The 25,239-nt window shown below is 56.1% G+C and overlaps 1 protein-coding gene across 6 annotated transcripts in view; it reads left to right on the top strand.

The window, feature by feature from the left end:
• The window catches only part of PASK (PAS domain containing serine/threonine kinase), a 40,243-nt gene that overhangs the window by 6,001 nt on the left and 9,003 nt on the right, over nt 1–25,239 (top strand). For all 6 annotated transcript variants that reach the window (XM_061189284.1, XM_061189293.1, XM_061189274.1 and 3 more), the window contains exons 2-14: nt 4,349–4,605; nt 6,868–7,100; nt 7,779–7,949; nt 8,666–8,806; nt 9,324–9,458; nt 11,286–11,546; nt 12,770–12,920; nt 14,983–15,106; nt 17,498–18,891; nt 19,872–20,053; nt 20,446–20,613; nt 24,669–24,794; nt 24,881–25,015. In XM_061189284.1, coding sequence (XP_061045267.1) covers nt 4,410–4,605; nt 6,868–7,100; nt 7,779–7,949; nt 8,666–8,806; nt 9,324–9,458; nt 11,286–11,546; nt 12,770–12,920; nt 14,983–15,106; nt 17,498–18,891; nt 19,872–20,053; nt 20,446–20,613; nt 24,669–24,794; nt 24,881–25,015 — 3,417 coding nt within the window. In that variant the 5' untranslated portion in view covers nt 4,349–4,409. The remainder of the gene's footprint in view (nt 1–4,348; nt 4,606–6,867; nt 7,101–7,778; nt 7,950–8,665; nt 8,807–9,323; nt 9,459–11,285; nt 11,547–12,769; nt 12,921–14,982; nt 15,107–17,497; nt 18,892–19,871; nt 20,054–20,445; nt 20,614–24,668; nt 24,795–24,880; nt 25,016–25,239) is intronic.

The raw sequence follows: 25,239 nt of genomic DNA, 5'->3' as shown, positions 1-25,239 counted from the left end.
TTTCCTTATTGATTTTCTGTCTGGATGATCTGTCCATTGATGTGACTGGGGTGTTAAAGTCCTCTACTGTTATTATGTTACCGCCTATTTATCTCCCTTTACGTCTGTTAATATTTGCTTTATGTATTTAGGTGCTCCTATGTTGGGTGTATATATATTTACAAGTGTTATATCTTCCTGTTGGATTGAGTCACTTTATCATTTTGTAATGCCCTTCTTTGCCTCTTGTTACAGTCTTTGTTTTAAAGTTTATTTTATCTGATATAAGTATTTCTACCCTAGCTTTCTTTTATTTCCATTTGCATGAAATACCTTTTTCTTGCGCCTTCACTTTCTGTCTGTGAGTGTCTTTAGATCTGAAGTGAGTCTCTTGTAGGCAGCATATATATGGATCTTGTTTTTTCATTTATTCAGCCACTTTATGTTTTTTGATTGGAGCAGTTGGTCCATTTACATTTAAAATAATTATTCATAGGTATGTACTTATTGCCATTTTGTTAATTGTTTTCTGATTGTTTTTGTAGTTCTTCTCTGTTTCTTTCCTCTTCTCTTGCTCTCTTACCTTGTGATTTTTGTGACTATGTTTAGTGTTATGTTTCTATTTCTTTCTTTTTGTTTTTTGTTTATGTATTATAGGTTTTTTTGTTTGTGATTGTCATGAGATTCATATATAACAACCTATATGTATATGTGATTATTTTAAGTTGACGGTTGCTTAAGTTCAAGTGCATTCTAAAAGGCCTACATTTTACTCCCTCCCCATCCCACATTTTATGTTACTGATGTCATATTTCACATCTTTTTATTTTGTGTATCCCTTAACTACTTATTATAGGTATAGGTGATTTTACTACTTTTGTCTTTCAGCCTTTCTACTAGCTTTATAAGTGGTTGATCCACTGCCTTTTCTATGTTTGCCTTTACCACTGGGATTTTTTTTCTTTCACAGTTTAAAAATGTCTAGTTGTGGCCTTTTCTCTTCTGCTTAGAGAAGTCCCTTTAACATTTCTGTAAGGCTGGTTTAGTGGTGCTGAACTTGTTTAGCTTTTGCTTGTCTGTAAAACTCTTTATCTCCTTCAAATCTGAATGTTAGCCTTGCCAAGTAGAGTATTCTTGGTTGTAGGTTTTTTCCTTTCATCACTTTGAATATATGGTGGAATTTCTGCAGAATTTCTGCTGAAAAGTCAGCTGATGGTCTTCTGGGAATTCCTTTGTATGTAACTAATGGTTTCTCTCTTCTTGCTTTTAAGATTTTCTATTTATCTTTAACTTTTGACATTTTAATTACAGCGTGTCTTGGTGTGTACCTCTTTGCGTTCATCTTTTTTGGGGCTTTCTATGCTTCCTGGACCTGGATGTCTGTTTCCTTCCCCAGGTTGAGGAATTTTTCTGCTATTATTTTTTCAAATAAGTTCTCTGCCCTTTCTCTCTCCCTTCTCTTTCTGGAACCCCTGTAATTTGAATGTTAGTATGCTTCTTGTTGTTCCAGAGGTCCCTGAAACTATTCTCATTTTTATTAATTCTTTTTTATTTTTTCTGTTTAGCTTGGGTGATTTCTACTACTCTGTCTTCCAGATCTCTGATCTGTTCCTCTGTCATCTAATCTACTGTTGATTCCTTCTAGTGTATTTTTTCATTTATTGTATTCTTTAGTTCTGATTGGTTCTTCTGTATATTTTCTAACTCTTTGTTGAAGTTCTCACTGTGTTCATTCGTTCTCCTCCTGAATCCTATGGGCATCTTTATGATCATTACCTTGGAGTCTTTTATCAGGTGGATTACTCATATCCATTTAGTCCTTTCTCTGAGGTTTTTCATTTGGAATATATTCCTCTGTCTCTTCATTTTGCTAATCTTTATTTCTTTGTTTTAGGTAGGTTGGTTATGTCTCCCAACCTTGGAGAAGTGGCCTTATGTGAGAGGTGTCCTGTGGCACTCAGCAGCACACTCGCCTCTGGCCACCAGAGCCAGATGCTTCAGGGGTGCTCCCTATGTGGGCTGCGTGCGCCCTTCTTTTGTGGTGGGGCCCACTGCTGTGGGTGTGCTGCTGTGTGGAACTGGGCGCCAGCCCAGCTGCTTGTGAGGCCCAGCCGCGGGAAGTTGCTGTGGGCACGCTGGTGGGATGGGCAGAACACCTGGTGCTACTAGGCTAGAGGGAGCATTCCAAAATTGTGCCCGCCAGCCCCGGTGTCAGCGCTGTGGAACACGATCACAGAAATGGCTGCAGCCAGTGTCCCAGTCCCCGGGGGAACCGCAGCTGCCCCCTGCCTTTCCAGGAGGCTCTCGAAGATCAACAAGTGTGTTGACCCAGGCTCCTTTGAAACCACTGCCTCTGTGCTGGATTTCAGAGTGTGTGAGAGTCTGTGCACAGCCTTTAAGAGCAAAATCTCTGTTTCCTACAACCTTCCAGTTCTACTGAACATAAGCTGTACTGGTTTAAAAAGAAATTAATTTCTGAAAAGCTGGTTTGATTCTTTCAATATCTTCCTAGTTATTTTGAGAAACTCTTGTTTGCTCACTTTTGTGAGCAAAAGACTCCCATCTTTTATAGTTTTAAACACATTTGCAGTTATTTCTACCATGTAATCTTCTTGTGTATCTGACTTTGATGTTTGACTTTTCTGCAGACTTTCACTCATGGTATCTTGTTTTCTTGTCTGTTTAATTGAAAGAGAGCATATTTGGTTAATCTTAATCTTTGGAAAATCTCAGGCCTCTATTTAGGATGCTTTGTTTCTGAGAGGATTGCTTTTGCCAGGATCTTGGGGGTGCTACTGAATTAGGGCTACACTTCCCTCTTCAAGGGTCCCTGGCTTCTTTTAGGAGTCTAAGGGTAACTCTCTTGTCTCTTGAGGGGACTCACTCTCCCAGTTCTGGTTTCAGCTCATGTGTATTGTTTTTACCTTTTGGAAGTTTCTCCTACTTTCAGGTAGCTCACAGATGCCATGGCAACCATATTCTTGGTGAGACGTAGTTGTTCTAAAATGCAAGGGCCACAAAGAGTTACCCAGTCCACTATATTCTTAGTCTTATTTTTTTTCTAGAACTTTTGTCTTTTGTTCTTTAATTCATCTGGAACTAATTTTTGCACATGGAAAGTCATAGGGATGCAATTTTGCCCCAAACTAATTATTCTAATTCCATTTAAAACTAGCAGATCACAGTTATTAAGCACTTACAGTATGCCAGCCCCAACTTAGGTCTCTGAATCCTCACAAGAGTATTATGAGGTGTGGATTATTGTTAATCACATTTTACATATGAGGAAACTGAAACTGGAAGGTCAGGTGCCTGTCCAGGGCCTCACCGAGCTGGGGAACATGCTGGTGGTGCCCTACTGATCTTCACTGTGTGCCAGTGTCCCTTCGGTCTGTTTCTGAAATTGGTTATGTTCTATTGTCTATTTTTGTTCCTCTACCTGCAATGACCTTTGTTTATGTAGCTCTATGGCGTGTTTTGATATCATCATCCTTCCACACAGGTCTTAGTGGGACCTCCAGTTTTCCCTCTGTCTAGGGGGCCCCCCATACCACCGAACTCAGCACGCAGCCTAGGTGGGCATTGCCAGGCCCTAATGTTAACATCTGAGGGACCTGGGGCATGAGCGTACCAGAGACCCCACATTGCTGTCACCGTATGCAAAATGATAAATCAGCCCACAAACTGTTCACTGTGAAAGGCACTGCCCTCCTACCCTGATGAATCTTTATGATGACTTTGAAGCCAGAGTGGGATGGGTGGGTTGGGCTTCCTTAGAGTTCTTTGCTGTACCGTGGTGGCGTGGGAAGGGACAGCTGCCAGGTCCATCCTGTGCTGGGAGGGCACCCCCGCCTGCTGTTGAAGCTTGGTCTCTCTCTGCCTTCTCATCGTTGGAGCAGGGCTGCTCCTCGGCCTGTCCTTGGGTCGGTGGGTGCTGTAATATGGGAGGAGTGATGAGGGGAAGAGGCCGGTGCGGGTCTGGGGAGTGGGCTCCAGGCCCTCTGGCCGGGAGCTCTGGGTTCCGCATGCCCAGCAGGTGATCCAGAAGTGGGGTGCAGGCTCTAGGGGCACGTCGCCCTGGCCCTGGCCTCCTCCTTCATCAAGGCCCCTGGGCTGGGCCTCCTGGCAGTGGATCTGTACTGTAGTGCAAAGTGTCCTTCACGGCTCCTTCCCGCTCTGTTCTGGTTTTCCCCCTCTTTCCTTCTCTCTTTCTCATCCCTTCCTATGCACTTCTCTCCGTCCGACTATCCTCGCTTCATAGGCTCTGACCCAGGATGGCTCTTGGGCGCGTGTGAGTCTTTTGGGGCTGAGCTGAGCTCAGCCTTGTGAAGAATTAGTTGGCTAAACTGCCTTTGTTCTTGCCTTGCAGACGCTGATCCGTTCACTTCATCTTCCGGTGGACGACTGTCCCGCTGGCCCGCCAGCTCCCGATGGAGGACAGAGGCTCCACGGCCTCAGAAGAGGACCGCCGGGGCCAGGGCGGGAGCCTCTCCCTGCCAGCGCCGCCAGAGGGCCCTGCCGCGCAGACCGCCTCTGAGCCCAGCCAGGCCTGGCCCTTGGCCCGCAGACAGCCGAGCAGAAGGGACGGGCTGTCGAAGCTCTGCCGGAGCAGGGTGGCGCTGTCCGGTGAGCAGCCCTTCTCGCCGGCGGCGTCCGCCTTGCGTGTGAGAGTGGGGGCCACGCCGGGCTCCGCTCAGGGGCTCTGCTCCTGCAGAGAAGAGGCCTTCGTTTCAGGCGATGCCGGCAGGACCCTCTCCTGTCACGTTTGTTCTGCTGTGATTCTTGTGCAGAAAACTCCTTTTCAGGCGGCGGTTGGAATTGGCCTGCGGTCCAGAGTCGGGGTTTCTCACTCCGGGGTGTGTGAGACGGCCGGGCTGGGCCGGGTGGGCAGGTGCGAGCCAGACTCAGTTTTATTCACTGGGTTCAGCGCATGGTGACTGACTGCGCCCAGGCTCCTGCTTTCCTCCCGGATGCAGGCGGGTTAGACGGGCTTGCGGGCGGCCGTGCCCGGGGTTGGCCAAGAAGTGGGAGGTGCCACTGCCCCCCCTTCCTTATTTCTCTGCATCAGCTGGTGCCTGCGGGGCCCAGACCCAGCCAGGAGGAAGGCGCTGCTCTGCCTTGGCGGCTCGGCGTCGGAGGGGGTACCTGGGGGCCAGCAGGTGCTTGCTGGGGGTTGGGCGGCCCGGACCTCGGGGAAGCCTGTTAGGACAATGGGCAGGTGGCTGGAGCTGGGGAAGGGCTGCAGGGGAAGGGAGGAGGGGGTCTGGTCTCGGGAAGAGGGGAGGCGGGGAAGCCTGTTAGGACAATGGGCAGGTGGCTGGAGCTGGGGGAAGGGGCTGCAGGGGACGGGAGGGGGGGGTCTGGTCTCGGGAAGAGGGGAGGCGGGGAAGCCTGTTAGGACAATGGGCAGGTGGCTGGAGCTGGGGAAGGGGCTGCAGGGGACGGGAGGGGGGGGGGTCTGGTCTCGGGAAGAGGGGAGGCGGGGAAGCCTGTTAGGACAATGGGCAGGTGGCTGGAGCTGGGGGAAGGGGCTGCAGGGGAAGGGAGGGGGGGGTCTGGTCTCGGGAAGAGGGGAGGCGGGGAAGCCTGTTAGGACAATGGGCAGGTGGCTGGAGCTGGGGAAGGGGCTGCAGGGGACGGGAGGGGGGGGGGTCTGGTCTCGGGAAGAGGGGAGGCGGGGAAGCCTGTTAGGACAATGGGCAGGTGGCTGGAGCTGGGGGAAGGGGCTGCAGGGGAAGGGAGGGGGGGTCTGGTCTCGGGAAGAGGGAGGAGGATCTGGAGGGGCCGGCTGTGCTCAGGAGGCAGACGCTGTGGCGGTGGCCTCGCTGGGCTGTGAGGTGGGCAGGTCCCCCGGGAGCGAGGGCTCCAGCCGGGGGCGCTGGCCGGGGCGGGGTGGGAGGAGGAGGCAGAGCTGGCGTCTCAGTGCCTGTCCCGAGGCCTGAGGGTGGTTGGATTGAGCTTGGCACTGGCTGCCTGGGAAGAGGAGGCCCAGGGCAGATGGCCGTGTGGTTTCCAGCCTCAAAGAATGGTCAGGGTGGGCCCGCTGACTGGGAAGGTCAGGCGTCCCCTCTGAGGGGCCCAGAGCGGAGAGCAGGGAAGAGTCATGCTCGCTTGTTTGGTTTCTGAGCTGCTGGGTGGATGGAGTTGACACTCACTGCGCTGGGAAAGAGGGGGAGCCGGCAGCTGGAGCCCAGGGGAGGGTCGGGGCTGCGGGTGTGAGTGGGGGGCCATCAGCACATGTCCTTGTGAAGTGTATATAAAGCCACCAGGGATGGTTGGAGGTTCTGAGGCTGAGCCTGGGGTCCTGCAGTGGTGAGAGGTGAGAAGGTGGTGCCCTGCTGACGGCAGGCAGTTTGGGAGGAGGGGAGCGGCCCTCCTGGCCCAGCGCTGCTGAGGCGTGGGGAGGGTGGGGTGAGGCCTGGGAATTGACTGCTGGGACTCGGGAGCCACTGGCGATGTTGCTGAGAACTGACTTTCTGGAGCAGCGGTGGGGAGTGACCCTGTGGGTGAAGGAGGAGGGAGACCCAGGGCAGGTGGTGAGACAGCAGGGAGCTCTGGAGTTTGTGAGACTTCACAGGGACAGGTGAGGGGTAGCAGCTGGAGGAACTGTGGGTCTTGGACCAATGGACACGGGAGCATGCCCCTTGGAGGGGTGGGTGGGAAGGGACTTCAGAGGGTTGTTTGCACAGTGTTGAGGTCCTTTGTGCTTCTGTGTGGTGGTTGTCTAGGCGGCCTCTGGGGAATGTTCAGATGCACATCGAGAGTGTGAATCAACCCTGCAGGTCAGTTTTGTCCTTGGATCCTTTTGCAGGAGCTAGAGGCGGGGACTGTGCGTTTTGTGTGTTTCAGCCACGCAAGGTTTAAAGTGTCCCTTCCTTTGCTTTCCAGGAGACAGATGGAGCTCCTACTGTCTGTCGTCATTGGCTGCCCAAAATATTTGCACAAGCAAATCGCACTGCCTGGCGGCGCCTGAGCAGGCAGACCTGGCCGGGTCCCTGGGCAGCACGTCCTGCTGTTCCCTGCTGCGGGGCTTGTCCTCAGGGTGGCCCACACCTCCGCTCCCGGCCCCTGTGAGCAACCCCAGCAAGGCCGTGTTCACCGTGGACGCCAAGACCACAGAGGTATGTGCTTCGGTTTGTGACCCAGCCGTGAGTTTGGGATCTGTGCCTTCAACCTATAACCTCAAACAGAGGCACTTGAGTGTTCCGGGTGCAATGAGAAAAGGGGCTGGTTCTACCTACATAGTAGCAAAAGAGAGAGGACTTTGGAGACCTACCTCAGCGTTAATCAGTCGAAACATATTGAATCCTCTCATCAAGGCAGAGATTCAAGGAAAGGGAAACAGCGCATTATCTACTCATGCTTTTGCTCAAGCACTGCCTCAACTAAAATAGGACTGGATATTCAGTGTTTGAATTAAATGTGTTTGCATCATGCACGTTTGTGTGCAAAGAGCTGAGACTGTCAGGTGGGCGGGCCGTGGGGCGTGCATCCCCGTCTCCCCCGCCTGGTCTTCACGACGTGGTGTGTCCATCTCGGCGGGTGGAGGGTGGGTGGTTTCATTCTCAGTGCCGCTGCTGCACTGGCCGGTGGTCATTCTTGTTTGCATGCGGTTGAGACGCCAGAGGACCCGGGGCGGCTCTGCTGGGAGCTCGACGGCCGCGGGATGTGGCGGAAAGGACAGGTCGCTGGGCCGTCCCCGCAGGGCCCCGCACCACCTCCTCGCTGCCTTCCCCTCGGCTGTTCGGGACTCAGAGGAGCTGCTGGTGACGCGGGTGCCCTCCCCTCTGCCACCTCAGATCCTGGTGGCCAGCGACAGAGCCTGCCGGCTCCTGGGGTACAGCAGCCACGACCTGATTGGCCAGAAGCTCACACAGTTCTTCCTGAAGCCGGATTCCGACGTGGTGCAGGCCCTCAGTGAGGAGCACGTGGAGGCCGACGGCCACGCCGCCGTCGTGTTCGGCACGGTGGTGAGTGTGGGCCTCTCGGCTGCCGGTGGTCACTGCCGGCGCCGTCCTGCCCTCAACCTCGGCATGGGGAGCAGCTGGGGCGGCGGGGGGAGGCCGTGTCGGAACCGAGACGGTACTGCTGCTGGCCTGTCGCGTCCCCGGTACTCCTGGGTCAGGAGGAGCCTTGACCGCGTTGCAAGCCTGCAGGGCCCACACCAGGTTCCCGAGGAGTCGCACGGTTCTGTTGTCTCCCATCCACATCTCCACGCCCTGCTTGTTTGGTGGTCTTGGAGGGGCTGGCATGGCTGCAGGGTTTCCCTGGAGCTTTGAGCCTCCCTGTGTGTGTCCAAGCCGGACGTTGATGGGCTGACCTGCATGTTAGATGCTGAGCCCTGAGCCTCAGGCACCAAAACAAGTTAGATAGGACCAACTACATCCAGAAAATTACCCATCCACGAGACGACTACCTAGAGGAAAATTCAGACGTTCAGCATGTATTGGTGTCTGTTCTTTAAGAAATTACAGACACCGCTTTTTCCCCTGCTTTGTTACCATGAGGCTGAGGATGGAAAAAACCTACTCTTCGATAGATCATTCATTCACTCAGAGACTGTAAGGTTAGGTGTCAGAAGCCTTGTTTGTACTTCAGTTAATTTCCGAAACGTGAGGCAGGTGAGCAGCGGTCAGGAACGCCCACGTGCCAGGTTCTGGCCAGGTCTGAGCCCCTCTGCCCCCAGGTGGACGTCGTGAGCCGCAGTGGGGAGCAGATCCCGGTCTCCGTGTGGATGAAGAGGGTGAAGCAGGAGCACAGCCTCTGCTGCGTGGTCGTGCTGGAGCCCGTGGAGAGGGTCTCGGCCTGGGTGGCTTTCCAGAGCGACGTGAGTCTGTGTTTCTCAGCTGCGTGTCGCCTCCCCATCGGGGCCTTTGGGCAGAAAGAGGGCATGGGGTTCTGGGGGGTTGGCCCCCGGCAGCCCCCTGACTAACTGTGTGCACTTGGGCAGGGAACCCAGTCTCCCTGTGGCCCCGTTCCCTCACCTGTAAAATTGGGATATAATCCTGACACTCACAGGATTGTTTCAACACGTCAATAAAGTGATACACGTACATCTATCCGAGTGGTGGCTGAGGTACAGATGGCACTCAGAGGCCAGCGTGGGTGTGGCTGCTGTATGGGCTTCTGCGGATGCCTGGAGAAGTGCGTGTTTCATCCGCCCGGCAGAAGGAGGAAGACGGCGTTCTTTGTGCCCGCTGCACTTTGTGGGGGTCGGGTTTTGGGGGAGAGGTAGCACTGATAGCCTTGCCTTCAGCTTGAAGACACGGAAGTTTGGTGAGGTTTAAAGCTGAAGCGCAAGAAACTTTGATTACAAGGTTTAAAATGCTGGCTTCTCCTCCAAGGGAACTGTGACGTCCTGTGACGGTCTCTTTGCCCACCTGCACGGATTCACATCTGGGGAGGAAGTGGTCGGGCAGCGCATCACAGACCTTATCCCTTCTGTGCAGCTCCCTCCGCCCGGCGAACACATCCCCAAGGTAGGACCCCCGACCACCTGCACTGCCTGGCTGTGGCTGGGGCCCCGTGGCCGCTGGAGTCTCTTTATCTGATGACTGTCAAGTTCTTAGACCCAAATCCCTGACCTGCAGATGGAGGCCGGGCTTCCCGAGAGTAGGAGTGGCCTGTGCATGGACCCAACGGGACAGGTTCCACTTAGAGCTGTCTGGGCTCTGCAGTCTTGACCGAGGCTCAGAGCCTCCGTGGCTCCCTGACTGACTACTCCTGCCCCTTGGTCCTCTCCCTGGAGCTCCTGCTGGGATCTCTTTCCTGAGAGGTCTGGGGGCTGCGAGGAGCAGGGGGTATTGGCGGGTGGCAGGTCTCCCCCCAGGGCAGGACTGCAGGTCGACGGAGGCGGGTCAGTCGGCAGCTTGGGGGGCAGTGGAGGTTTGGGGCTGAAGGTTCTCTTAGCATCTGGACCCTCCCAGTTCCCAGGTGCTCCGTTTACCAACTAGCACGCAGCCTTCACACAAGCAGTCACGGTGCTGGGAATTCACCTGATGTCACATCCCAGCGACCGGCAGGGTCAGCCGGATGGTCGATTTGGGACTGAAGTTGGCTCTGCTGCTGCAAGAAATAGGAGATTCTTTCGGGACACCTGTAGGCACTCCCTGGCTCTCCCACTGGCCTTAGGCTAAGAGCTGAGCCCTCTGAGGTGGTGCTTTGCTATTTTTAGGCTTTCCAGCTCAATTGGAAACCTCTCCCCCCATACCTTATTCTCTTTATGTCCTTCATTCTGTTCTAAAGCAGTGGGACCACTTGGACCCCAAAGCTCTGGAGCATCAGTTGGTACAACCACTTTAGGGGACTATTTGGCAGCCTCTTATGCTTAACTGAACATAAGCAAACGTCTGCCCACCCCAGGCACGTAGCCACAAGAGGTGTGTGCCAGAACGGCAAGCACCCTCCCAGCAGCCCCATGCTGGAGCCGCCTGACACCCCCAGCAGCAAGTGGAGACAGACACCGTGCCCCCTCTTTCCTCAGGGCTCCCTGGGGCCTGGGGTCTGGCCTGCACCCTTACCATGGGGAGCCTGGGGTCTTGAGTTCTGCCCCTGGTCAGGGCGCTGTGCTGATGCAGTGGGAGCTCCCCCCCGTTCAGGCCTTGGGCCCCTGCAGGTCTTGTGTCTTGTGGGTGGACCCTCAGAAGGGGGCAGGCGGTATGGAGTGAGGGGTAGACATGAGGCCTGGGCCAGCTGGCCGTCTCGGGACCAGGAAGGGAGCTGACTGAGAAAGCCTCTGGTTAGAGGCTGCACAGTCAAGATTGGCTTGGGAGACCGGATACGCCCGAGTATTTGAAGCAGAGAAACGTGATGCGAGGCCTTGGTTGCGTGGGTGACGGAGGGGCTAAGGAGGCAGGGGGGATGGACAAGCCGCCCAGAGGTCAGCAACTACGGGAAGCCACTGCCCCCCAGGCTGGAGGACAGAGGGCGGGGTGCGGGGCTGGGGCCGCCCGCAGAGGTGGGCGCTGGGGGCACTAGTGGTCCAGGGTGGACCACAGGGAGGAACTTGCTGGTGCTCCCTCCCGCAGGGCTGGTGCGTTGCTTGATGGACCCTGTGTGCTCTGCGCTCGGGCTGTTCTGGACTCGGGTCCCCCGGCCCGGCCGCAGCTCCCGGTCAGGGCTCTGCGTTCCCTGGGGCAGAGAGGGGTGGCGTGGGGAGATAGAGGAAGGAAGAGCGGTGTGGAGAGTTAGGTGTTGGGGGGCACCCGCCAACGGGCACGGGTGGACGTAAATCTAAAGCAGCAAAGGCTCAAGGCTCGGGCCATAGGAGGTGCTGTGGTCAGCTCAGTGGTGTGTCTTTCTTTCAGAATCTCAAGATTCAGAGGTCTGTTGGAAGAGCCAAGGATGGCACCACCTTCCCTCTGAGCTTAAAGCTGAACTCTAAACCCGGCAACGAGGAGGCAGCAGACGGCAAGGCGGCCCCTGACTGGGGCTACTCGGCATCCATCTGGGTGTTCTCCACCATCAGTGGGCTCATCACCCTCCTGCCGGACGGGACCATCTACGGCATCAACCACAGCTTTGCTCTGATGCTGTTTGGTTATGGAAAGGATGAGCTCCTGGGCAAGGTGGTTCCCCCCCGCCCCCGCCACCTTGGGGAAGCCGGTCTTGGCCCGTCATCGGCCTGTGCTTCTGCATCCTCTAGCCCAGCTCGCCGGCTTTCCCCACGGGAACTCGGGCCCAGAGAGGGAGGCCTACGCTCACGGCCCTATTCCCTCGCCTGTGCCCGTTTATCTGGACCCCACAGGGAATACTTGATGACCCCCCTGGGCTATCCCCAAAGCCTTTGGGTGCCATGTGCCCCCCCAGGAGAGGGAAGGGGCTCTCTCACCCCAAAGCCTGTCCCAAGCAAGATAGGGCCTGAGTTACTGGATGAGGGTGTGTGTCACAGCTGTGATTCGCTCCGCACCCACGGGCCGGGGCTTGGCCACACCTCCTCCGACCGTCCTGGGGTCCATTGTGAGTCAGGGTGGGAGGAAGGTGTTTCTAGAACCTTCTTCCTTGGATTGGGCTGGGCTCTGAGGGCAGGCGAGCATCTCAGGCTTCCTCGGAGTGGCTTTCCTTGGGTGGTCTCAGCAGTCCTCCAGGGCTTCTGGGGAGGGGGCATGGGCCCCCACTCGATTGGGGGGGGTGGTTCATGCAGGAAGGAGAGGCTGCTGCGTGATGTGTCGCTCTTGACACCTGAGTGACACCCCCGCCCCTGGCCCCAGGCCTTGCACCTGGCTGGACTGGCTCCTAGACGTGGGTGCAGGCCCGGCGTTCCCCACAGCCTTCCACTGAGCACCTTGTGCCCCACAGGCAGCCGTCCCCTCTTGTCACGCTTCCTGCAGCCAACCCTGCACCCTGCCCAGCCAGCCAGAGCTTTAACTTCTTTTGAGGCTCCCCAAACAGGTCCTTTTCTGTTTTCTAATAGAAATACTAAGAAGCAAGTAAGATAAATTTTAGTTAAATTAAGTCAAACTTAGTTCAATTGAAGTTAATGAAAACGCAGTTAGAATAACTCTTGGACAAGTTCTCCCCACAGGAACAGTGGGGGCACCGGGTCCTTCCAGGGAGTGTGTGCACGCCGTCTCATCGGGGTGTGCTGAGAGAAAGGGAAGCAAGTTTTGATTTCCGTGTTGAGCATCAGGGGCTTCGTGTCTCCCAGAAGGAGTTTGACCGGGGTCTTTCCTAACCTTGTCCAGAGACTTGCTCGCGTTGTCTTCATTCTCTGCCCAGACAGGACGGAGGGACGGTTCAGTGGGTCAGTGGGGATTCTTGCCAGGTTCTGAAATGTCCTTTTGTTTTCTAGAACATCACTTTCCTGATTCCTGCTTTCTACCACTACATGGACCTTGCCTGTGACAGTTCCTTTCTGCTGCCAGACGTGGCCAACTGCCTGGACGCTGGCAGCCACAGTGGGCCTGGGGAGACCACCGGGGATGCCCAGCACACAGCTGAGGGTGAGAGCTGGCCTCCTCCTTCCAGGTGCACCTGTGGCCGCCCAGTCCCCACCCCTGGCCTCCATGGGTGATGGGATGGCCATCATGGGGACCCTGTTTGTGTGGGTTTGATGTTCCTCTCTGTCTCTTGTGGGCCTTCCGTGTTCCCAGGGGATGGGACACTTGTGTGCGGGTCTCACAGATGTGTTAGCGCGAGAGGTCCCCAGGTGAGTCACCGCGTGCCTGCGCCTGTGACACCGGCCGCTAGTTGGCGGTCTTGTGTGAGTGATGTAGCTTTACGTAAGTGGCTGAAGACCGGATTCATGCAGCATATCAGATGGATCCCTGAGTAAACAGTCCTGGCAGGATTTGTTTATTTCTAGTACTTTCAACATTTAATATGATTCCAACAAGTGGCCGGAGCCCCACCACGTGATGTTGCAGGCGCCGGGCGTGAGAGGGCGGCGTGCGGCTCCCGCTCTGGCTTTGGAGCTCCGGGAAGCAGGGGACCAGCAGCCTCCGGGGCGCCCGCCTTCCCCGAGCAGGCTCAAGGAGGAGCTGCCCCGGCCCTGCCTCGGGGGCCGTCCCAGCTCCGCGCCCGTGGGGCGTTGTCACCTGCGGGCGCGTCCGTGGGAGGACGTGGTGTTTGAGTAGACGCGTGAGTGGGTTTCACGTGGCCACCGAGGGGGACGCGCCTGCGCGGTGTCCAACTGGGATGTGGACCTTTATCGTCAAGACGGCGTCCAGGTTTTAAAAGACGCTTTGTTAGGCTACTGACTCTCTTTGACCACTTTTCTTTTATCTATTTATTTATTATTTATTTATTTTTGGCTGCGTTGGGTCTTCGTTGCTGCGCGCGGGCTTTCTCTAGTTGCGGCGAGCAGGGGCTACTCTTCGTTGCAGTGCACAGGCTCCTCATTGCAGTGGCTTCTCTTGTTGCGGAGCACGGGCTCTAGGCGTGCGGACTTCAGTAGTTGTGGCTCACGGGCCCTAGAGTGCAGGCTCAGTAGTTGTGGCGCACGGGCTTAGTGGCTCCACGGCATGTGGGGTCTTCCCGGGCCAGGGATCGAACCTGCACTGGCAGGCAGATTCTTAACCACCGTGCCACCAGGGAGGTCCATGACCACTTTTCTTGACATGGGGTTTCCTTCATTGTATCCGGGTTTTTCTGTCTGCAAAGACTCCTTATTTTCAAGTTTTTTTCTGTATCACTGATGCATTCCCTTTCCTCTTTTTCCAGATTTCCAAATTATTCCTGGTGTGTGTGTGTGTGTGTGTGTGTATGTCATTCATCTTCTGTGTAGAAAGTGGGGGGTGGGGTCACAGAAGCTCTGTCCCCGTCGTCGTCTCCAGGGTGCACTCGTGGGCGTGTTTCTGGGTGCGTGGGGACGCGTGCTCTTGCTCGTGGTGCCAGCCCGCCTGCGCCTGTCAGCCAGGGGCCGGGACTCTTTCTAAGAGCCTCCCCCATGCAGGCTACTGTGTGGCAAGGACAGTCTCGCTCCTCTGACCCCAGGAACCTGTGATGTCCCGGGCCCTGGTGTAGGCAGGCAGGCGGAGGCAGGTGGCACACGAGCCGTAGGAGGTGACCGGCGCTCAAAGGAAGGGCACAGCAGGGGAGGCTGCGCCATCTTGGGGTCTGTGAGCCGGAATGAGGCAGGGGCGGCCTTCTGGGAAAGGGAGCAGCGCCGGGCGTGGTGGGGTGGCCAGAGGGCCGGGCCCCAAGGCCCTGGGGAGGGAAGCAGGGCCCGGCCGCCGGGCCTTTGGTTTTCACCCGGCGTCAGAGTGGAGCCCTCGGGGGCTGTCGGCAGATGAGGGGCAGGTTCGACTCCGGGGTCGGTGGGTGCGGGGCCCAGGGCGGAGCAGGGAGAGCCCAGGGAGGCTGTGGGCCTGGATCCGGTGCCCGTGGGGCAGTGAGGGGCGGTCAGATCCGGGACCTGCTGTGGACGTGGGGCTGGCGGTGTGTCTGAGGTCGGGTTAGGCCCCCTCGCCCCCTGCTCACCAGTCACACGGGCCGAGGGGGTGGTTTTCAGCAGGATGGGCCAGCAAATGGAAAACACTCTTTTTTTTTTGCTGTTGCTGCCAGATCTAAGGGTGAACACCGAGACCCCAAAGCCAGTGGAGAGCCAGACCGCCCCCCCCAGGGCCCAGGTTCCTGTGGACGCCGGGGGCCGCTTCGCCTTCTCCCTCCCGGCGCTGCCCACTCTGGGGTAAGTTCTCTGGGGGAGGGGCGGGTGCGCGAGGGGCGGGGGGAGGCACCCTGGGGAAGTGTTCAGTCCTTGGGAATGATGGAGGTGACACCTGCTGCTGCCCCTCGCGATGGCAGTGCTTCTCCTGTGTCACCCGGCCAGGTCCCCGCAGGCTCTGTGACACGGGCCCCATCTTATGGACGAGAAAGCGTTTAGGGAGGTTCCAGGGAGCTGATTCCAGCATAATTTTCTCATTCTGAAAATAATTTGAATCTGTTTGCTATGCATTTTTAAGTAACAAAGTATTCTATTTAGAGGAGACGGGGCACAACGTGGAAAACCTAGGAAAGTAGCAATAGAACATCCACTTGCTCAGCTATCAGTTCTGTTGTGCATAGCAGTTCGGTTTGTTTTCAGTAAGTTTCTCTTTTTAAAGCAATCTCTTTGCAGCGCAGCATGCAGTAATGCGCCGACCTCTCTGGACCTTTCTCCTCTCCCCCTGGGAGGCACTGCTCCCACCCCACTCGGTGTCCCTCACTGCCCTGGGGTCAGGACGCAGGTCAGAGGTGCCTGTTCTTGAACTTCACCGAATGCACTCCCTTATCTCCGGCATCTTTTGCTCACCATGGTGTGAGATTTATTCACTCACACATACACACTGTTTTCTAGTCTTCTTGAAATTATGTTTTAAATACATACTACGTGAATGTGTATGTTTTTCTAAGTACAGAAGAATAATGGTAAAGAGCAAAGGTCCCTGTGACTCTCTCCCAGGTCCCCCAGAGAGAACCACTGCCAGCAGTGATCTCCTTGCAGACCCCTTTCCCCGTGTGCTTAGATGGAAGTGTGTGTTACAGAGGCACAGGTAGGCCGCCGTGCGCACCTTGTCCTAAGTGTGTGCGCGTGCCTGGACACGCGGTGTGTGTGTCTCGGAGACCTTCCTCTGCAGCGCTGCCTCAGAACCGCCACCTCACAGGTGGCACCATGGTTTGCGAACACGGCTCCTGTCATTTGCTTCAACGCCCTGGCCTTTTCCTATTTAACTTTTGGTGGCTGGAGCAGCGTGACTGCGGACTCTCCTTGCTGTGTGCGCGCACGCACACACACACACACACACACACACACACACACACGGTGAGGAGGGAGGATTCTGTGCTGCCTGGGGGCACATGGTGGGGCCTGGGCCCAGGGGCACCCGCTGGTGTGGGCGCCAGGTGCCCGGCCTGCGTCAGGGCAGGTGTGTCTCAGCGGTGGCTCACGTGCTGAGCGATCCTCAGCGCGGTGCATGGGCTTGATTTTCTGGGATGCGGGTGGGCAATGAGGAGGTTCCACTCGATGGGCCGGTTCCTGCGTTTCCTCTTCACTGGACGTTTCTGGTCTCGTGGTTCTAAGTGTTTAATCTGCGTCCTTCACGGGCCAGTTACCGTCTTCCTCCTTCCTTCACTTGCCGCCTCACCTGCTGACACCGCAGAGGCCGTGCGGCTCCCCGGAGACGGGCCCAGGGCTGGCCTCTTGGCCCGGGTGGATGGTGGCGGTAGATAGAGGTGGTGTAGTGGCGACGGGTCATTCTTGCCTGGTCTCTGCAGGCCCTCGCCCCCTCAGCTGTCCCTCAGGACTCCGCTCACAGCGGCCTCCTCTGCGGGGCCCGTCCTTGAGTGGCGTCCTTCCTCTCCCCGCCTCTTTATGAGCCCCTGGTGTAACATTTACAGATCGCCGCACGCCTCCCCAGCCAGGCCGGGCACTGCCACTTTCTGTTGGCCTTGGTGCTGGCGGCCGACCTTGGGCTGACACGGGGCCGGCGCTCAGCACCGCCTGCCGAGTGGGTGCCGGCGGCGGGGCCGGCAGAGGGGGGTCTGGACGCTGATTGCCTGGTGGGCCGTGGCGGCCTCTTCCTCGGTGGTCCGTCCGTGCTGAGTGCGCTGGGGGCTTTGTGCTCCAGCTCTCAGGACCCTGGGGGCACGGCTCTTCCAGCCTCCTGCTCCTCGTGCCCTGCGCTCTCTGAGCTGTGAGATCCGATGGTGTTTGTAGCCGTTGTGGTTTACCGCGTGCAGTGTCCAATGCCTCTCCTTTCTTCCCACACCTCCACCTTGCGGGCAGGAAGAGGCTGGCTGCACGGCTGTCGGGGTCCCACTCACTGCAAAGTGAGGTTGCTGACCACAGCCTTGAGCAGAGGGTCCTAGGCACTCGGTGGCATTCTTGGATAAATCATTGCTAAGTGTGGATTTATCTGGAGAATATGTGAGTTGGTTCTTCATTTTTTAATTTTGTTATAAAAGTCTATTTTTCTGTCGTAAGTTTATGGTGTTAAATGCATGGTGTGAGTCTCTAATCAAGGGGGAACCCCTGTGATCTCTTTTTTTTGACTCCTCTGTGGCTCCTAAGTGACTGTGTCATCCGTATAACAATCCCCAGGGTGGACAGCATCCCAGAAGGAAGCCGGCCAGCCCACAGCGAACAGTCGTTATCCAAGGACCGGCAAAACATGCCAGAAGGAAGCCCACCAGCCCATGGCCCACAGCCGTCACCCCAGGACCAGCAAAATATCCCAGAGGGAAGCCCGCCAGCCCAGGAACAGTCACTGCCCGAGGGCCAGCGAAACATGACAGGGGGATGCCCGTCAGCCCCTGGCCAACGGTCGTCGCCAGAGGACCAGCAGAGCACTGTCTTAGAGAAAGAGCGGCTGGCAACAGCAGAGAGCCTCAGGCAGGACCTGCTGGGAGGAAACAGGTCTGAGCCAGTGGACACAAAACCATGTGCTTCCCATGAAGATTCTGAAACACCAGTGCCAAGTGCAGATGGGACCAGTGGTGCTGGAAGGGGTGGCCGGTATCAGGAGACACAGCTGGGGCAGAGAGGCTCGAGTGGTGCCAGTGATTCAAACCACAGGGCTGATGCCACCAAGGCCAGGCCCCATGCTGCGGGTCAGCCAGCAGGGCAGGGCCTCCCGGTGCGCTGCCCTGGATTCGAGGGAGAGTGGAGCGCCCAGCGGGGAAGCCCAGACTCGGCCCCCAGCCCCTCGGGGACGGTGCAGCCCTTGCTCTCGACGCCTCCTTTGGCTGAGCCGTGGCTGGGTACGTGCTTGATTAAGGAGCAGCTGTCCGCATTGAGCTTCGCGGGGCCTTGGGGTGTCTCCTACGCTGAGCAGCCCCCGCCCTCCGCCCCTGCGTCCTTGTGTGACCTGGGAGGCACAGACCCGCACGGCGGCCGCTCGGGCAGCTCCTCGGCCTGCTACGCCCTTGCCACTGACCTGCCCGGTGCCCCGGAGGCCGTGGAGGCCCGGGAGGCTGGCGAGAATTCGTTTTCCTGGAACCTCAAGGAACTTGTTTTCAGCGAATGGACAGACCGAACTTCTTCGAACTGTTCCTGCGCTACGTCTGAGCTCAGGGGGACCCGCTCCCCTTCGCTGGGGGTCTCTGATGTGGACGTGAGCGGTTTGCGCAGGCAGAGGTCAGAAGTCCTGGACCACCGGGAGCTGTCGCTGCTGACCGGCGCCTACTTCAGTCTGGGTGGAGGCCGGCGGTCCCGCGAGGGCGGTCTGGAACTGGATGGAACCGAACCATCGCACATGTGCTTGGCGTCCTCCGAACACGATGACCTGGATGAGAGCCCAGACCGCGTCCCTCCTGTGTCGGGAGCCGGCCCCGTGGACGCGTCCCCGTTAGAGGCACCCAGGCTGAGCCTCCAGGCCACCTCCACGCCTGTGAGAGCAGACGGCCCTGCGCCGCTGGGGGCCGCCGACCTGCAGCCCGAGATCCAGGAGGGCGCCTACACGGGGAGCTGTTACCACCGAGACGGCTCGCAGCTGGGTACGTGCGGCTGGGGGGCGGGGGGGCCCGAGAGCACGGCGCGGCGGGGTCGGGGGGCTTCCTCGTCCTGGCGTCGGATGGGGCTTCACCCCTGGAATCTTTGGGAGGAATGAGGTATTATATTAAATAAAGAACCGAGGTTAGAGTTTACCTCTTCAAAGTGAGGATCACAGGTGCGTGTGCCGGGGAGGGGGCAGCCCGGAGGCCCAGGCCATCCGTGCAGTGCAGCAGCAGGTGGGCTCCCGGGGGCCACACCAGGAGGCAGGTGTGGCTGAGGGGCTGGTGGTGGTTTTCCGTGTGCTGTCGGGGTTCAGGCTGCTCTGGCCTCAGAATCTCCATTCTGGGGGTGTGGCCGTCAGACCCCTTCACTTGTCCCTTTTTCTTTTCCTAATTTCCTAACGGTGCCATATTTCAGCCAGTTGTTTCCTCATTGCTGATTTCACAGTGTTGGTTACCAGGGTTTTTTCCCAAACTTAAAAGAGTTACATAAGTAATATGTGTTATTTGCAGAAATATTAGAAAATATAAACAAAAAGAAAAAATAAAATCACCTGTAAACCTCCCTGATAGCTACCTTTGATTTGCTGTATTCCCAGGAGGCTGTGTCAACGCACACGTGTGCCACGGCAGTGTGCACGGTGATGTGTACGGTTAGGTGGCACGTGTGTGTTCGTGTGGCTCCCGAGCGACTCCTGTGGAGGGTGTTGGGGGTGGGTGTTCCAGGCTCGTCCGAGTCGGCGGCTGGTGGCGGGTTTCTCCTGAGTCCCCTGGCCTCCGGCTGCCCCCGAGGACATGCTGGGCTGCTGGCCCCCCGCCGGCGGGAGGTGATGTGGCTGCCAGCCTCAGCTTTGCCCTTGTCCGGGCTCGGTGCCCTCCGCCCCTGCCCCAGGCGCCGTCTGTTGGCTTTATCCCGTCCTGGGGGACGTGACACTGCGGTGGTGACAGCAGCGGGGGTGTTTGGTCTCCCCTTCCCTCCTCAGGTGTGCAGTTTGAAGTGAAGCGGGTGGCGCTCCAGGGCTCGTCTGCCCTGTTCTGCTGCTGGCTGGTGAAGGACCTGCTGCCCGGTCACCTGGACTCGGCCCTGCGGACCCGCCTGCTCCTGAGCAGCCTGCCCAGCTCCGCCCACTCCACCTGCGAGCTGTCTGGAGCCAGCCTGGGGGAGGTTGGTGACTGGTCAGCTCCTGCCTTCCACCCGCCTCTCCCAATCAGCATCTCTCTCTCTCTCTCTCTCTGTGTCCTCTGGGATGGGAAGAGGGTCTGTGTAGGGTCTGGCTTCTAATATTCTGTGTGAGTATCAAGCCACATGTGGGATTTCAAATCTGTGTGTCTCCGTGTGCATGGTGGGGTCCAGGTATGTGCCAGCCTGGACCGACATGTCGAGGCCCCTGGCGTACCCCGTGGAGAGCGGGTCTCGGGCCGGGGACCCCGTGGGCCTGGGAAGAGCGGGGAGGGGCAGCACAGGACGTGGGTGCCGCTGTCACCACTCGGCCTGCCACTGCCCTGCTCCTTCAGTGCGTTGCGTGTGGTTCCTCGGACCTGCCCTTGCGTTCGCAGGTGCTCGCGAGCAAACCCTGGTTTGAGGAGCCCCCCAAGGCTGTGGAGCTGGAGGGGCTGGCGGCCTGCGAGGGCGCGTACTCCCGCAAGTACAGCACGCTCAGCCCCATCGGCAGCGGGGCCTTCGGCTTCGTGTGGACGGCAGTGGACCAGGAAGCGAATAAGGAGGTACTGGGCTCCTGCAGGGGTGGGGTCTGCGTGCTGCGGGGCCGGCTGCCCGGCCGCACACCTCATCCTGTAATGTGCCTTAGAGCCACCGCCCCTCCCTCCCAAGTGCTGTTGTGATGAGATTTGTAGTTGCCTGGGCGTTTCGTGATTCGGGGGAGCTGGCATGGTTGCCATGCTGCCTGTCCCCGCGAACCCCGTAGACTGCCCAGGTGTCCCCGGGCCTGGCCTGCCGATTCCTGGGAGGGCCAGTGTGGGACCCCTTCACCACGGCGGCTTCTAGTCACTTCTGGAATTTACCAAAGCTCCATGCTTGGGTTGATACGTCAAGGATCTGTATCAAAGTCTTGTTGGTTTTAGTGACTTTTCAGTGGATCCTTTGGATTTTCTTCCTCTGCCGGCAGTGACAGTCCTGTCTCTTTCTCTATTACTTGCGTCTCATCGCCTCTTTTCCTTCCTGCTGTCACCTTGGCTAGGACCTGCAGAGCCGTGTGGAGTAACAGGTACGCTACCCGACCTCGGGGTGCTCCTCTGTCAATTCCAATGGCTCCTTTTATTTTTTGATGGACACCTTTTGTTTGAGGATACTTCATTTTATTTTCAGTTCACTAAATTTTTTTTTTAAAGAATGAGCATTGAGTTCTATCAAATGTCTTTTCAGCATCTATTGCGATGATCGTATCTTTGTTTCCTTTATTAATATATGAATAACAACAGTCAACTTCCATTTGTAGACTCAATCCTCAATTGTGTTATAACATTCTTTTAAAGCGTGGCTGAATTTGGCTTGCTAATATTTTTATTTGGGATTTTTTCCTTTATAGTCATACGTAAGTGTTTTTCTTTTTTCTCTGTCAGTTTTGTGGGGCCTGCAGAGCTGGGGACACCGGTGGTGACCAGCACCTGTGACGTCACGTCTGCAGGGGTTTCTGTGGCGAGTCTCATCCCCTTGGCTGTCCTCATTCTTGTCCTCACTCTCTCTCCTCTTTGCTAGACTTGCCAAAGAATTGCCTATTTTTTAATCAAATATTTGCTTTGTTTTCTTTAAATTTCTTTTCTTGTACTTTCTACGAGTTAATTTTGCTATTTTTCTAGCTTATTAGATTGAATGTGTGTTTTTTTAAGCTGTTACTTAGTAATAAAAGCTTGTGCAGTGTTGAGTTGTCTGAGTGCACTCGGCCACCTTCTAGAGGTTTAAACACATGCTGCTCTGGGTGTCACGTGTTTCTAAGCAGTCTCGTTCTTAAGTTTCTATTGTCATCTTTAATTTATTTGAGGCAGATCTTCTCACTCTTGGTTTGGATCAGGAATCCAAAAGGTTCTGCGGGTTTCTTTAGACTTTTATACCTAAGGAAGAAGAAAGGAGACCCAGAGTTCTTCTCTTGGTTTAAAAAGAAGCCACACGAGTAATTTTGCCTTTCAGAAAACGGAATGTCAATTTAAATGTTATTGGGCCAACACATTGTTAAGTAAAGCAGCCAATCAGAAAGTATACTTTGAAGGGTTTGGGTCTAGTTCTCAGGACAGAGTGCAGATCGACTTGCAGGGTGTTTCCACCTTAACGATATCAATTCTTCTGATCCACGAACATGGGATGTCTGTCCGTTTATTCAGATCTTTAATTTCTTTCAACAATGTTTTTTAAATTTTATTTCATTTACTTTATTTTTTAAAAAGTTTTATTTTATATTGGAGTATAGTTGATCAGCAATGTTGTGTTCATTTCTCAACAATGTTTTATAGTTTTCAGTGTACAAATCTTGTCCTGCTTTTGTTAAACCTCCACTGGTTTTATATCCAGTTTCTTCTCTTTCCTGTGTTCATGTTTCATTTGCTGGAGTATATTTGTTACTAATTTTTCTAGGAAGGATGTATGGGTGTTCCACTTGGAATCCTTACATGTATTAAGGTGTGGTTTTTTCCCCCATATTTTAGTGGAGATGTACCTTTTTCCTCTCAGAATGTTTTAGACACACAATGGTGTCTATTGTCATCTACCATTATTTTGAAGTGAATTTTGCTGCCAGCAACTTGATTTTTATCCTTTCTGTTTTTGTTTTTCTTTTAATCTTCGGAATTCAGAAAGTTCACCAGGATGTATTTCTGTGTGTGTGTGTGTGTATGTATGTGTGTGTTCTTTATTCTTGCTCGACACTTGGTAAGACTTCAATCTAGATGTTTAGAGCTTTGTTTACCGTAAGAGAATTCTCTTCTCTTGTTCCGTTATTCTTCCCCCTGAAGCTCATGTTAGGTGTGTGTGGAGGCCATGGGGCCGCCTTGCTTCTTGTCTCCCTAAACCTGCAGCTGGACGGGCAGCAGGCAGCTCCCTGCAAACACGCGAACTCGAGCTCTGCCGTCTGCACTGCTCCGGCCCTGCCTGACTCCATCATCCTTCCCGTGCCCCGTAACCCCGGTTCGTGGCTCCTCGGGTCATCAGCCTTGCTTCCACCCTCATCTTCTTGCTTTCCCTCGCGTCTCTCATCTGACCTGTTAAATCGTGGTGACCCTCCCCTCGAAGCACCTTCAGAGTTTGTCCACTTGTCACCACGCACATGCTGGCACCCAAGCCACCACCTTTTTTCTCCAGATGATTGTGGGGTGATTGGATATTGCAGAAGCTCCTAAGTGGTCTCCCTGCTTCTGCCCTGGCCCTGTGTGCCGTCCCTGCCCCTCGTGCCGCCTGCTCACCGCGCGCAGAACCTTCCCCCATCTTCCCTCTGCCTGCAGTGCCCCCCCCCGGCCCCTCTGAGAAGCCGCCGCCCCGGGAAGCCCTCCCCGGCCCCGCCACCCGGCACTTCCCGGTTCAGGTGCTGCTTCTCGGCCCTCGCTTTTCCTGACCCGCGGCGCATCTTGTGTATCGTCTGCTTCCCGGCAGATGCCGATCTCCGTGAGGGCGGGGGTCTCTGTCGTCTGGTTTGGGGTCTCCTGCTGAAGTGCAGAGCAGGCCTGGCCCGCGGTCACTGCTCACCACATGCCCGGCACCCACCTAGGAGCAGGTGTTTTGTTGAGGGGCAGGGTTGTCATTCATTGACCTAGAGTGTTGGTTTCCTTTACTAACGGTGTCTTTTTTTCCTATTCCACACTCCAGTTGACTATCATTAATTGACTAACACTGTTTTTTCTGTATTTATCTTGTGTCCATCTGTCTTGCTGAACTCTCTGATTAGTTCTCAGGATCAACATGAATGACAGTTTTTGTTCATTTTTTCTAGTTCTCAGGCCTCTTGTTTCATTTTCTCAGCCAGGACATCCAGTACTCGGTTGAGAAATTGGGGTGACATGCGGTGCTCTGGGGAGCCCCTGTCTTTCCGCAGGGCCGCCTGGCTCCGCCGTCACCCCCGTCCGCCCACTTTCTAGATCGGGCAGGTCCAGTCGGCGCTTCCGGTCGGCTGCTGACTTGCTTCTCTGTCTGCTCGCGCCGGAGGGCTGTTGTTAGGTGTCTTCTTTCAGGTCCCTGGGGCTCAACGGGCTGCGAGAGGCGTGGCGGGGATGGCTGCGGCCACGTCCCCTCTGTTCTCCGCGTGGCGGGGATGGCTGCGGCCACGTCCCCTCTGTTCTCCGCGTGGCGGGGATGGCTGCGGCCACGTCCCCTCTGTTCTCCGCGTGGCGGGGATGGCTGCGGCCACGTCCCCTCTGTTCTCCGCGTGGCGGGGATGGCTGCGGCCACGTCCCCTCTGTTCTCCGCGTGGCGGGGATGGCTGCGGCCACGTCCCCTCTGTTCTCCGCGTGGCGGGGATGGCTGCGGCCACGTCCCCTCTGTTCTCCGCGTGGCGGGGATGGCTGCGGCCACGTCCCCTCTGTTCTCCGCGTGGCGGGGATGGCTGCGGCCACGTCCCCTCTGTTCTCCGCGTGGCGGGGATGGCTGCGGCCACGTCCCCTCTGTTCTCCGCGTGGCGGGGATGGCTGCGGCCACGTCCCCTCTGTTCTCCGCGTGGCGGGGATGGCTGCGGCCACGTCCCCTCTGTTCTCCGCGTGGCGGGGATGGCTGCGGCCACGTCCCCTCTGTTCTCCGCGTGGCGGGGATGGCTGCAGCCACGTCCCCTCTGTTCTCCTCACAGGTGGTGGTGAAGTTTATTAAGAAGGAGAAGGTTTTGGAGGATTGTTGGATTGAGGATCCCAAACTTGGGAAAGTGACTTTAGAGATTGCCATCCTGTCCAGGGTGGAGCACGCCAACGTCATCAAGGTGGAGAGCTGTTGTCACGCCACTTCTCGAGTTCGTTGTCTTGAAGGTACCCCGGCAGGGCCACACCCAGCTTTGTGTCTTTCCAGGTACTGGATGTGTTTGAAAACCAAGGGTTCTTTCAGCTGGTCATGGAGAAGCACGGCTCCGGCCTGGACCTCTTTGCGTTCATCGACCGCCATCCCAGCCTCGATGAGCCCCTGGCGAGCTACATCTTCCGACAGGTGAGAGCCGGCCAGAGCCGCCCGGGGAGAGTGTGGGCTTGGCTGCCTGGGCCCAGGGCTTCAGGGATCAGTGATACACACTCCGTTCTCTCTGTGAGCTGGATCTGGCCTTCGGTTTTTGGATTTTATTGAGTAGGATATGTATTTTGAGAAGAGAATTCTGTGGATGAAGCAGAGAGAGTTAAGGTGGGGAAGGAAGAATGAGGCCAGGTACTATCCTGGAA

Source organism: Eubalaena glacialis, chromosome 1 (assembly GCF_028564815.1).
Source record: "Eubalaena glacialis isolate mEubGla1 chromosome 1, mEubGla1.1.hap2.+ XY, whole genome shotgun sequence".
Taxonomy (NCBI): domain Eukaryota; kingdom Metazoa; phylum Chordata; class Mammalia; order Artiodactyla; family Balaenidae; genus Eubalaena; species Eubalaena glacialis.
The sequence above is the reverse complement of the archived record's forward strand: the minus strand, read 5'-3'. Positions and strand labels throughout refer to the sequence as shown.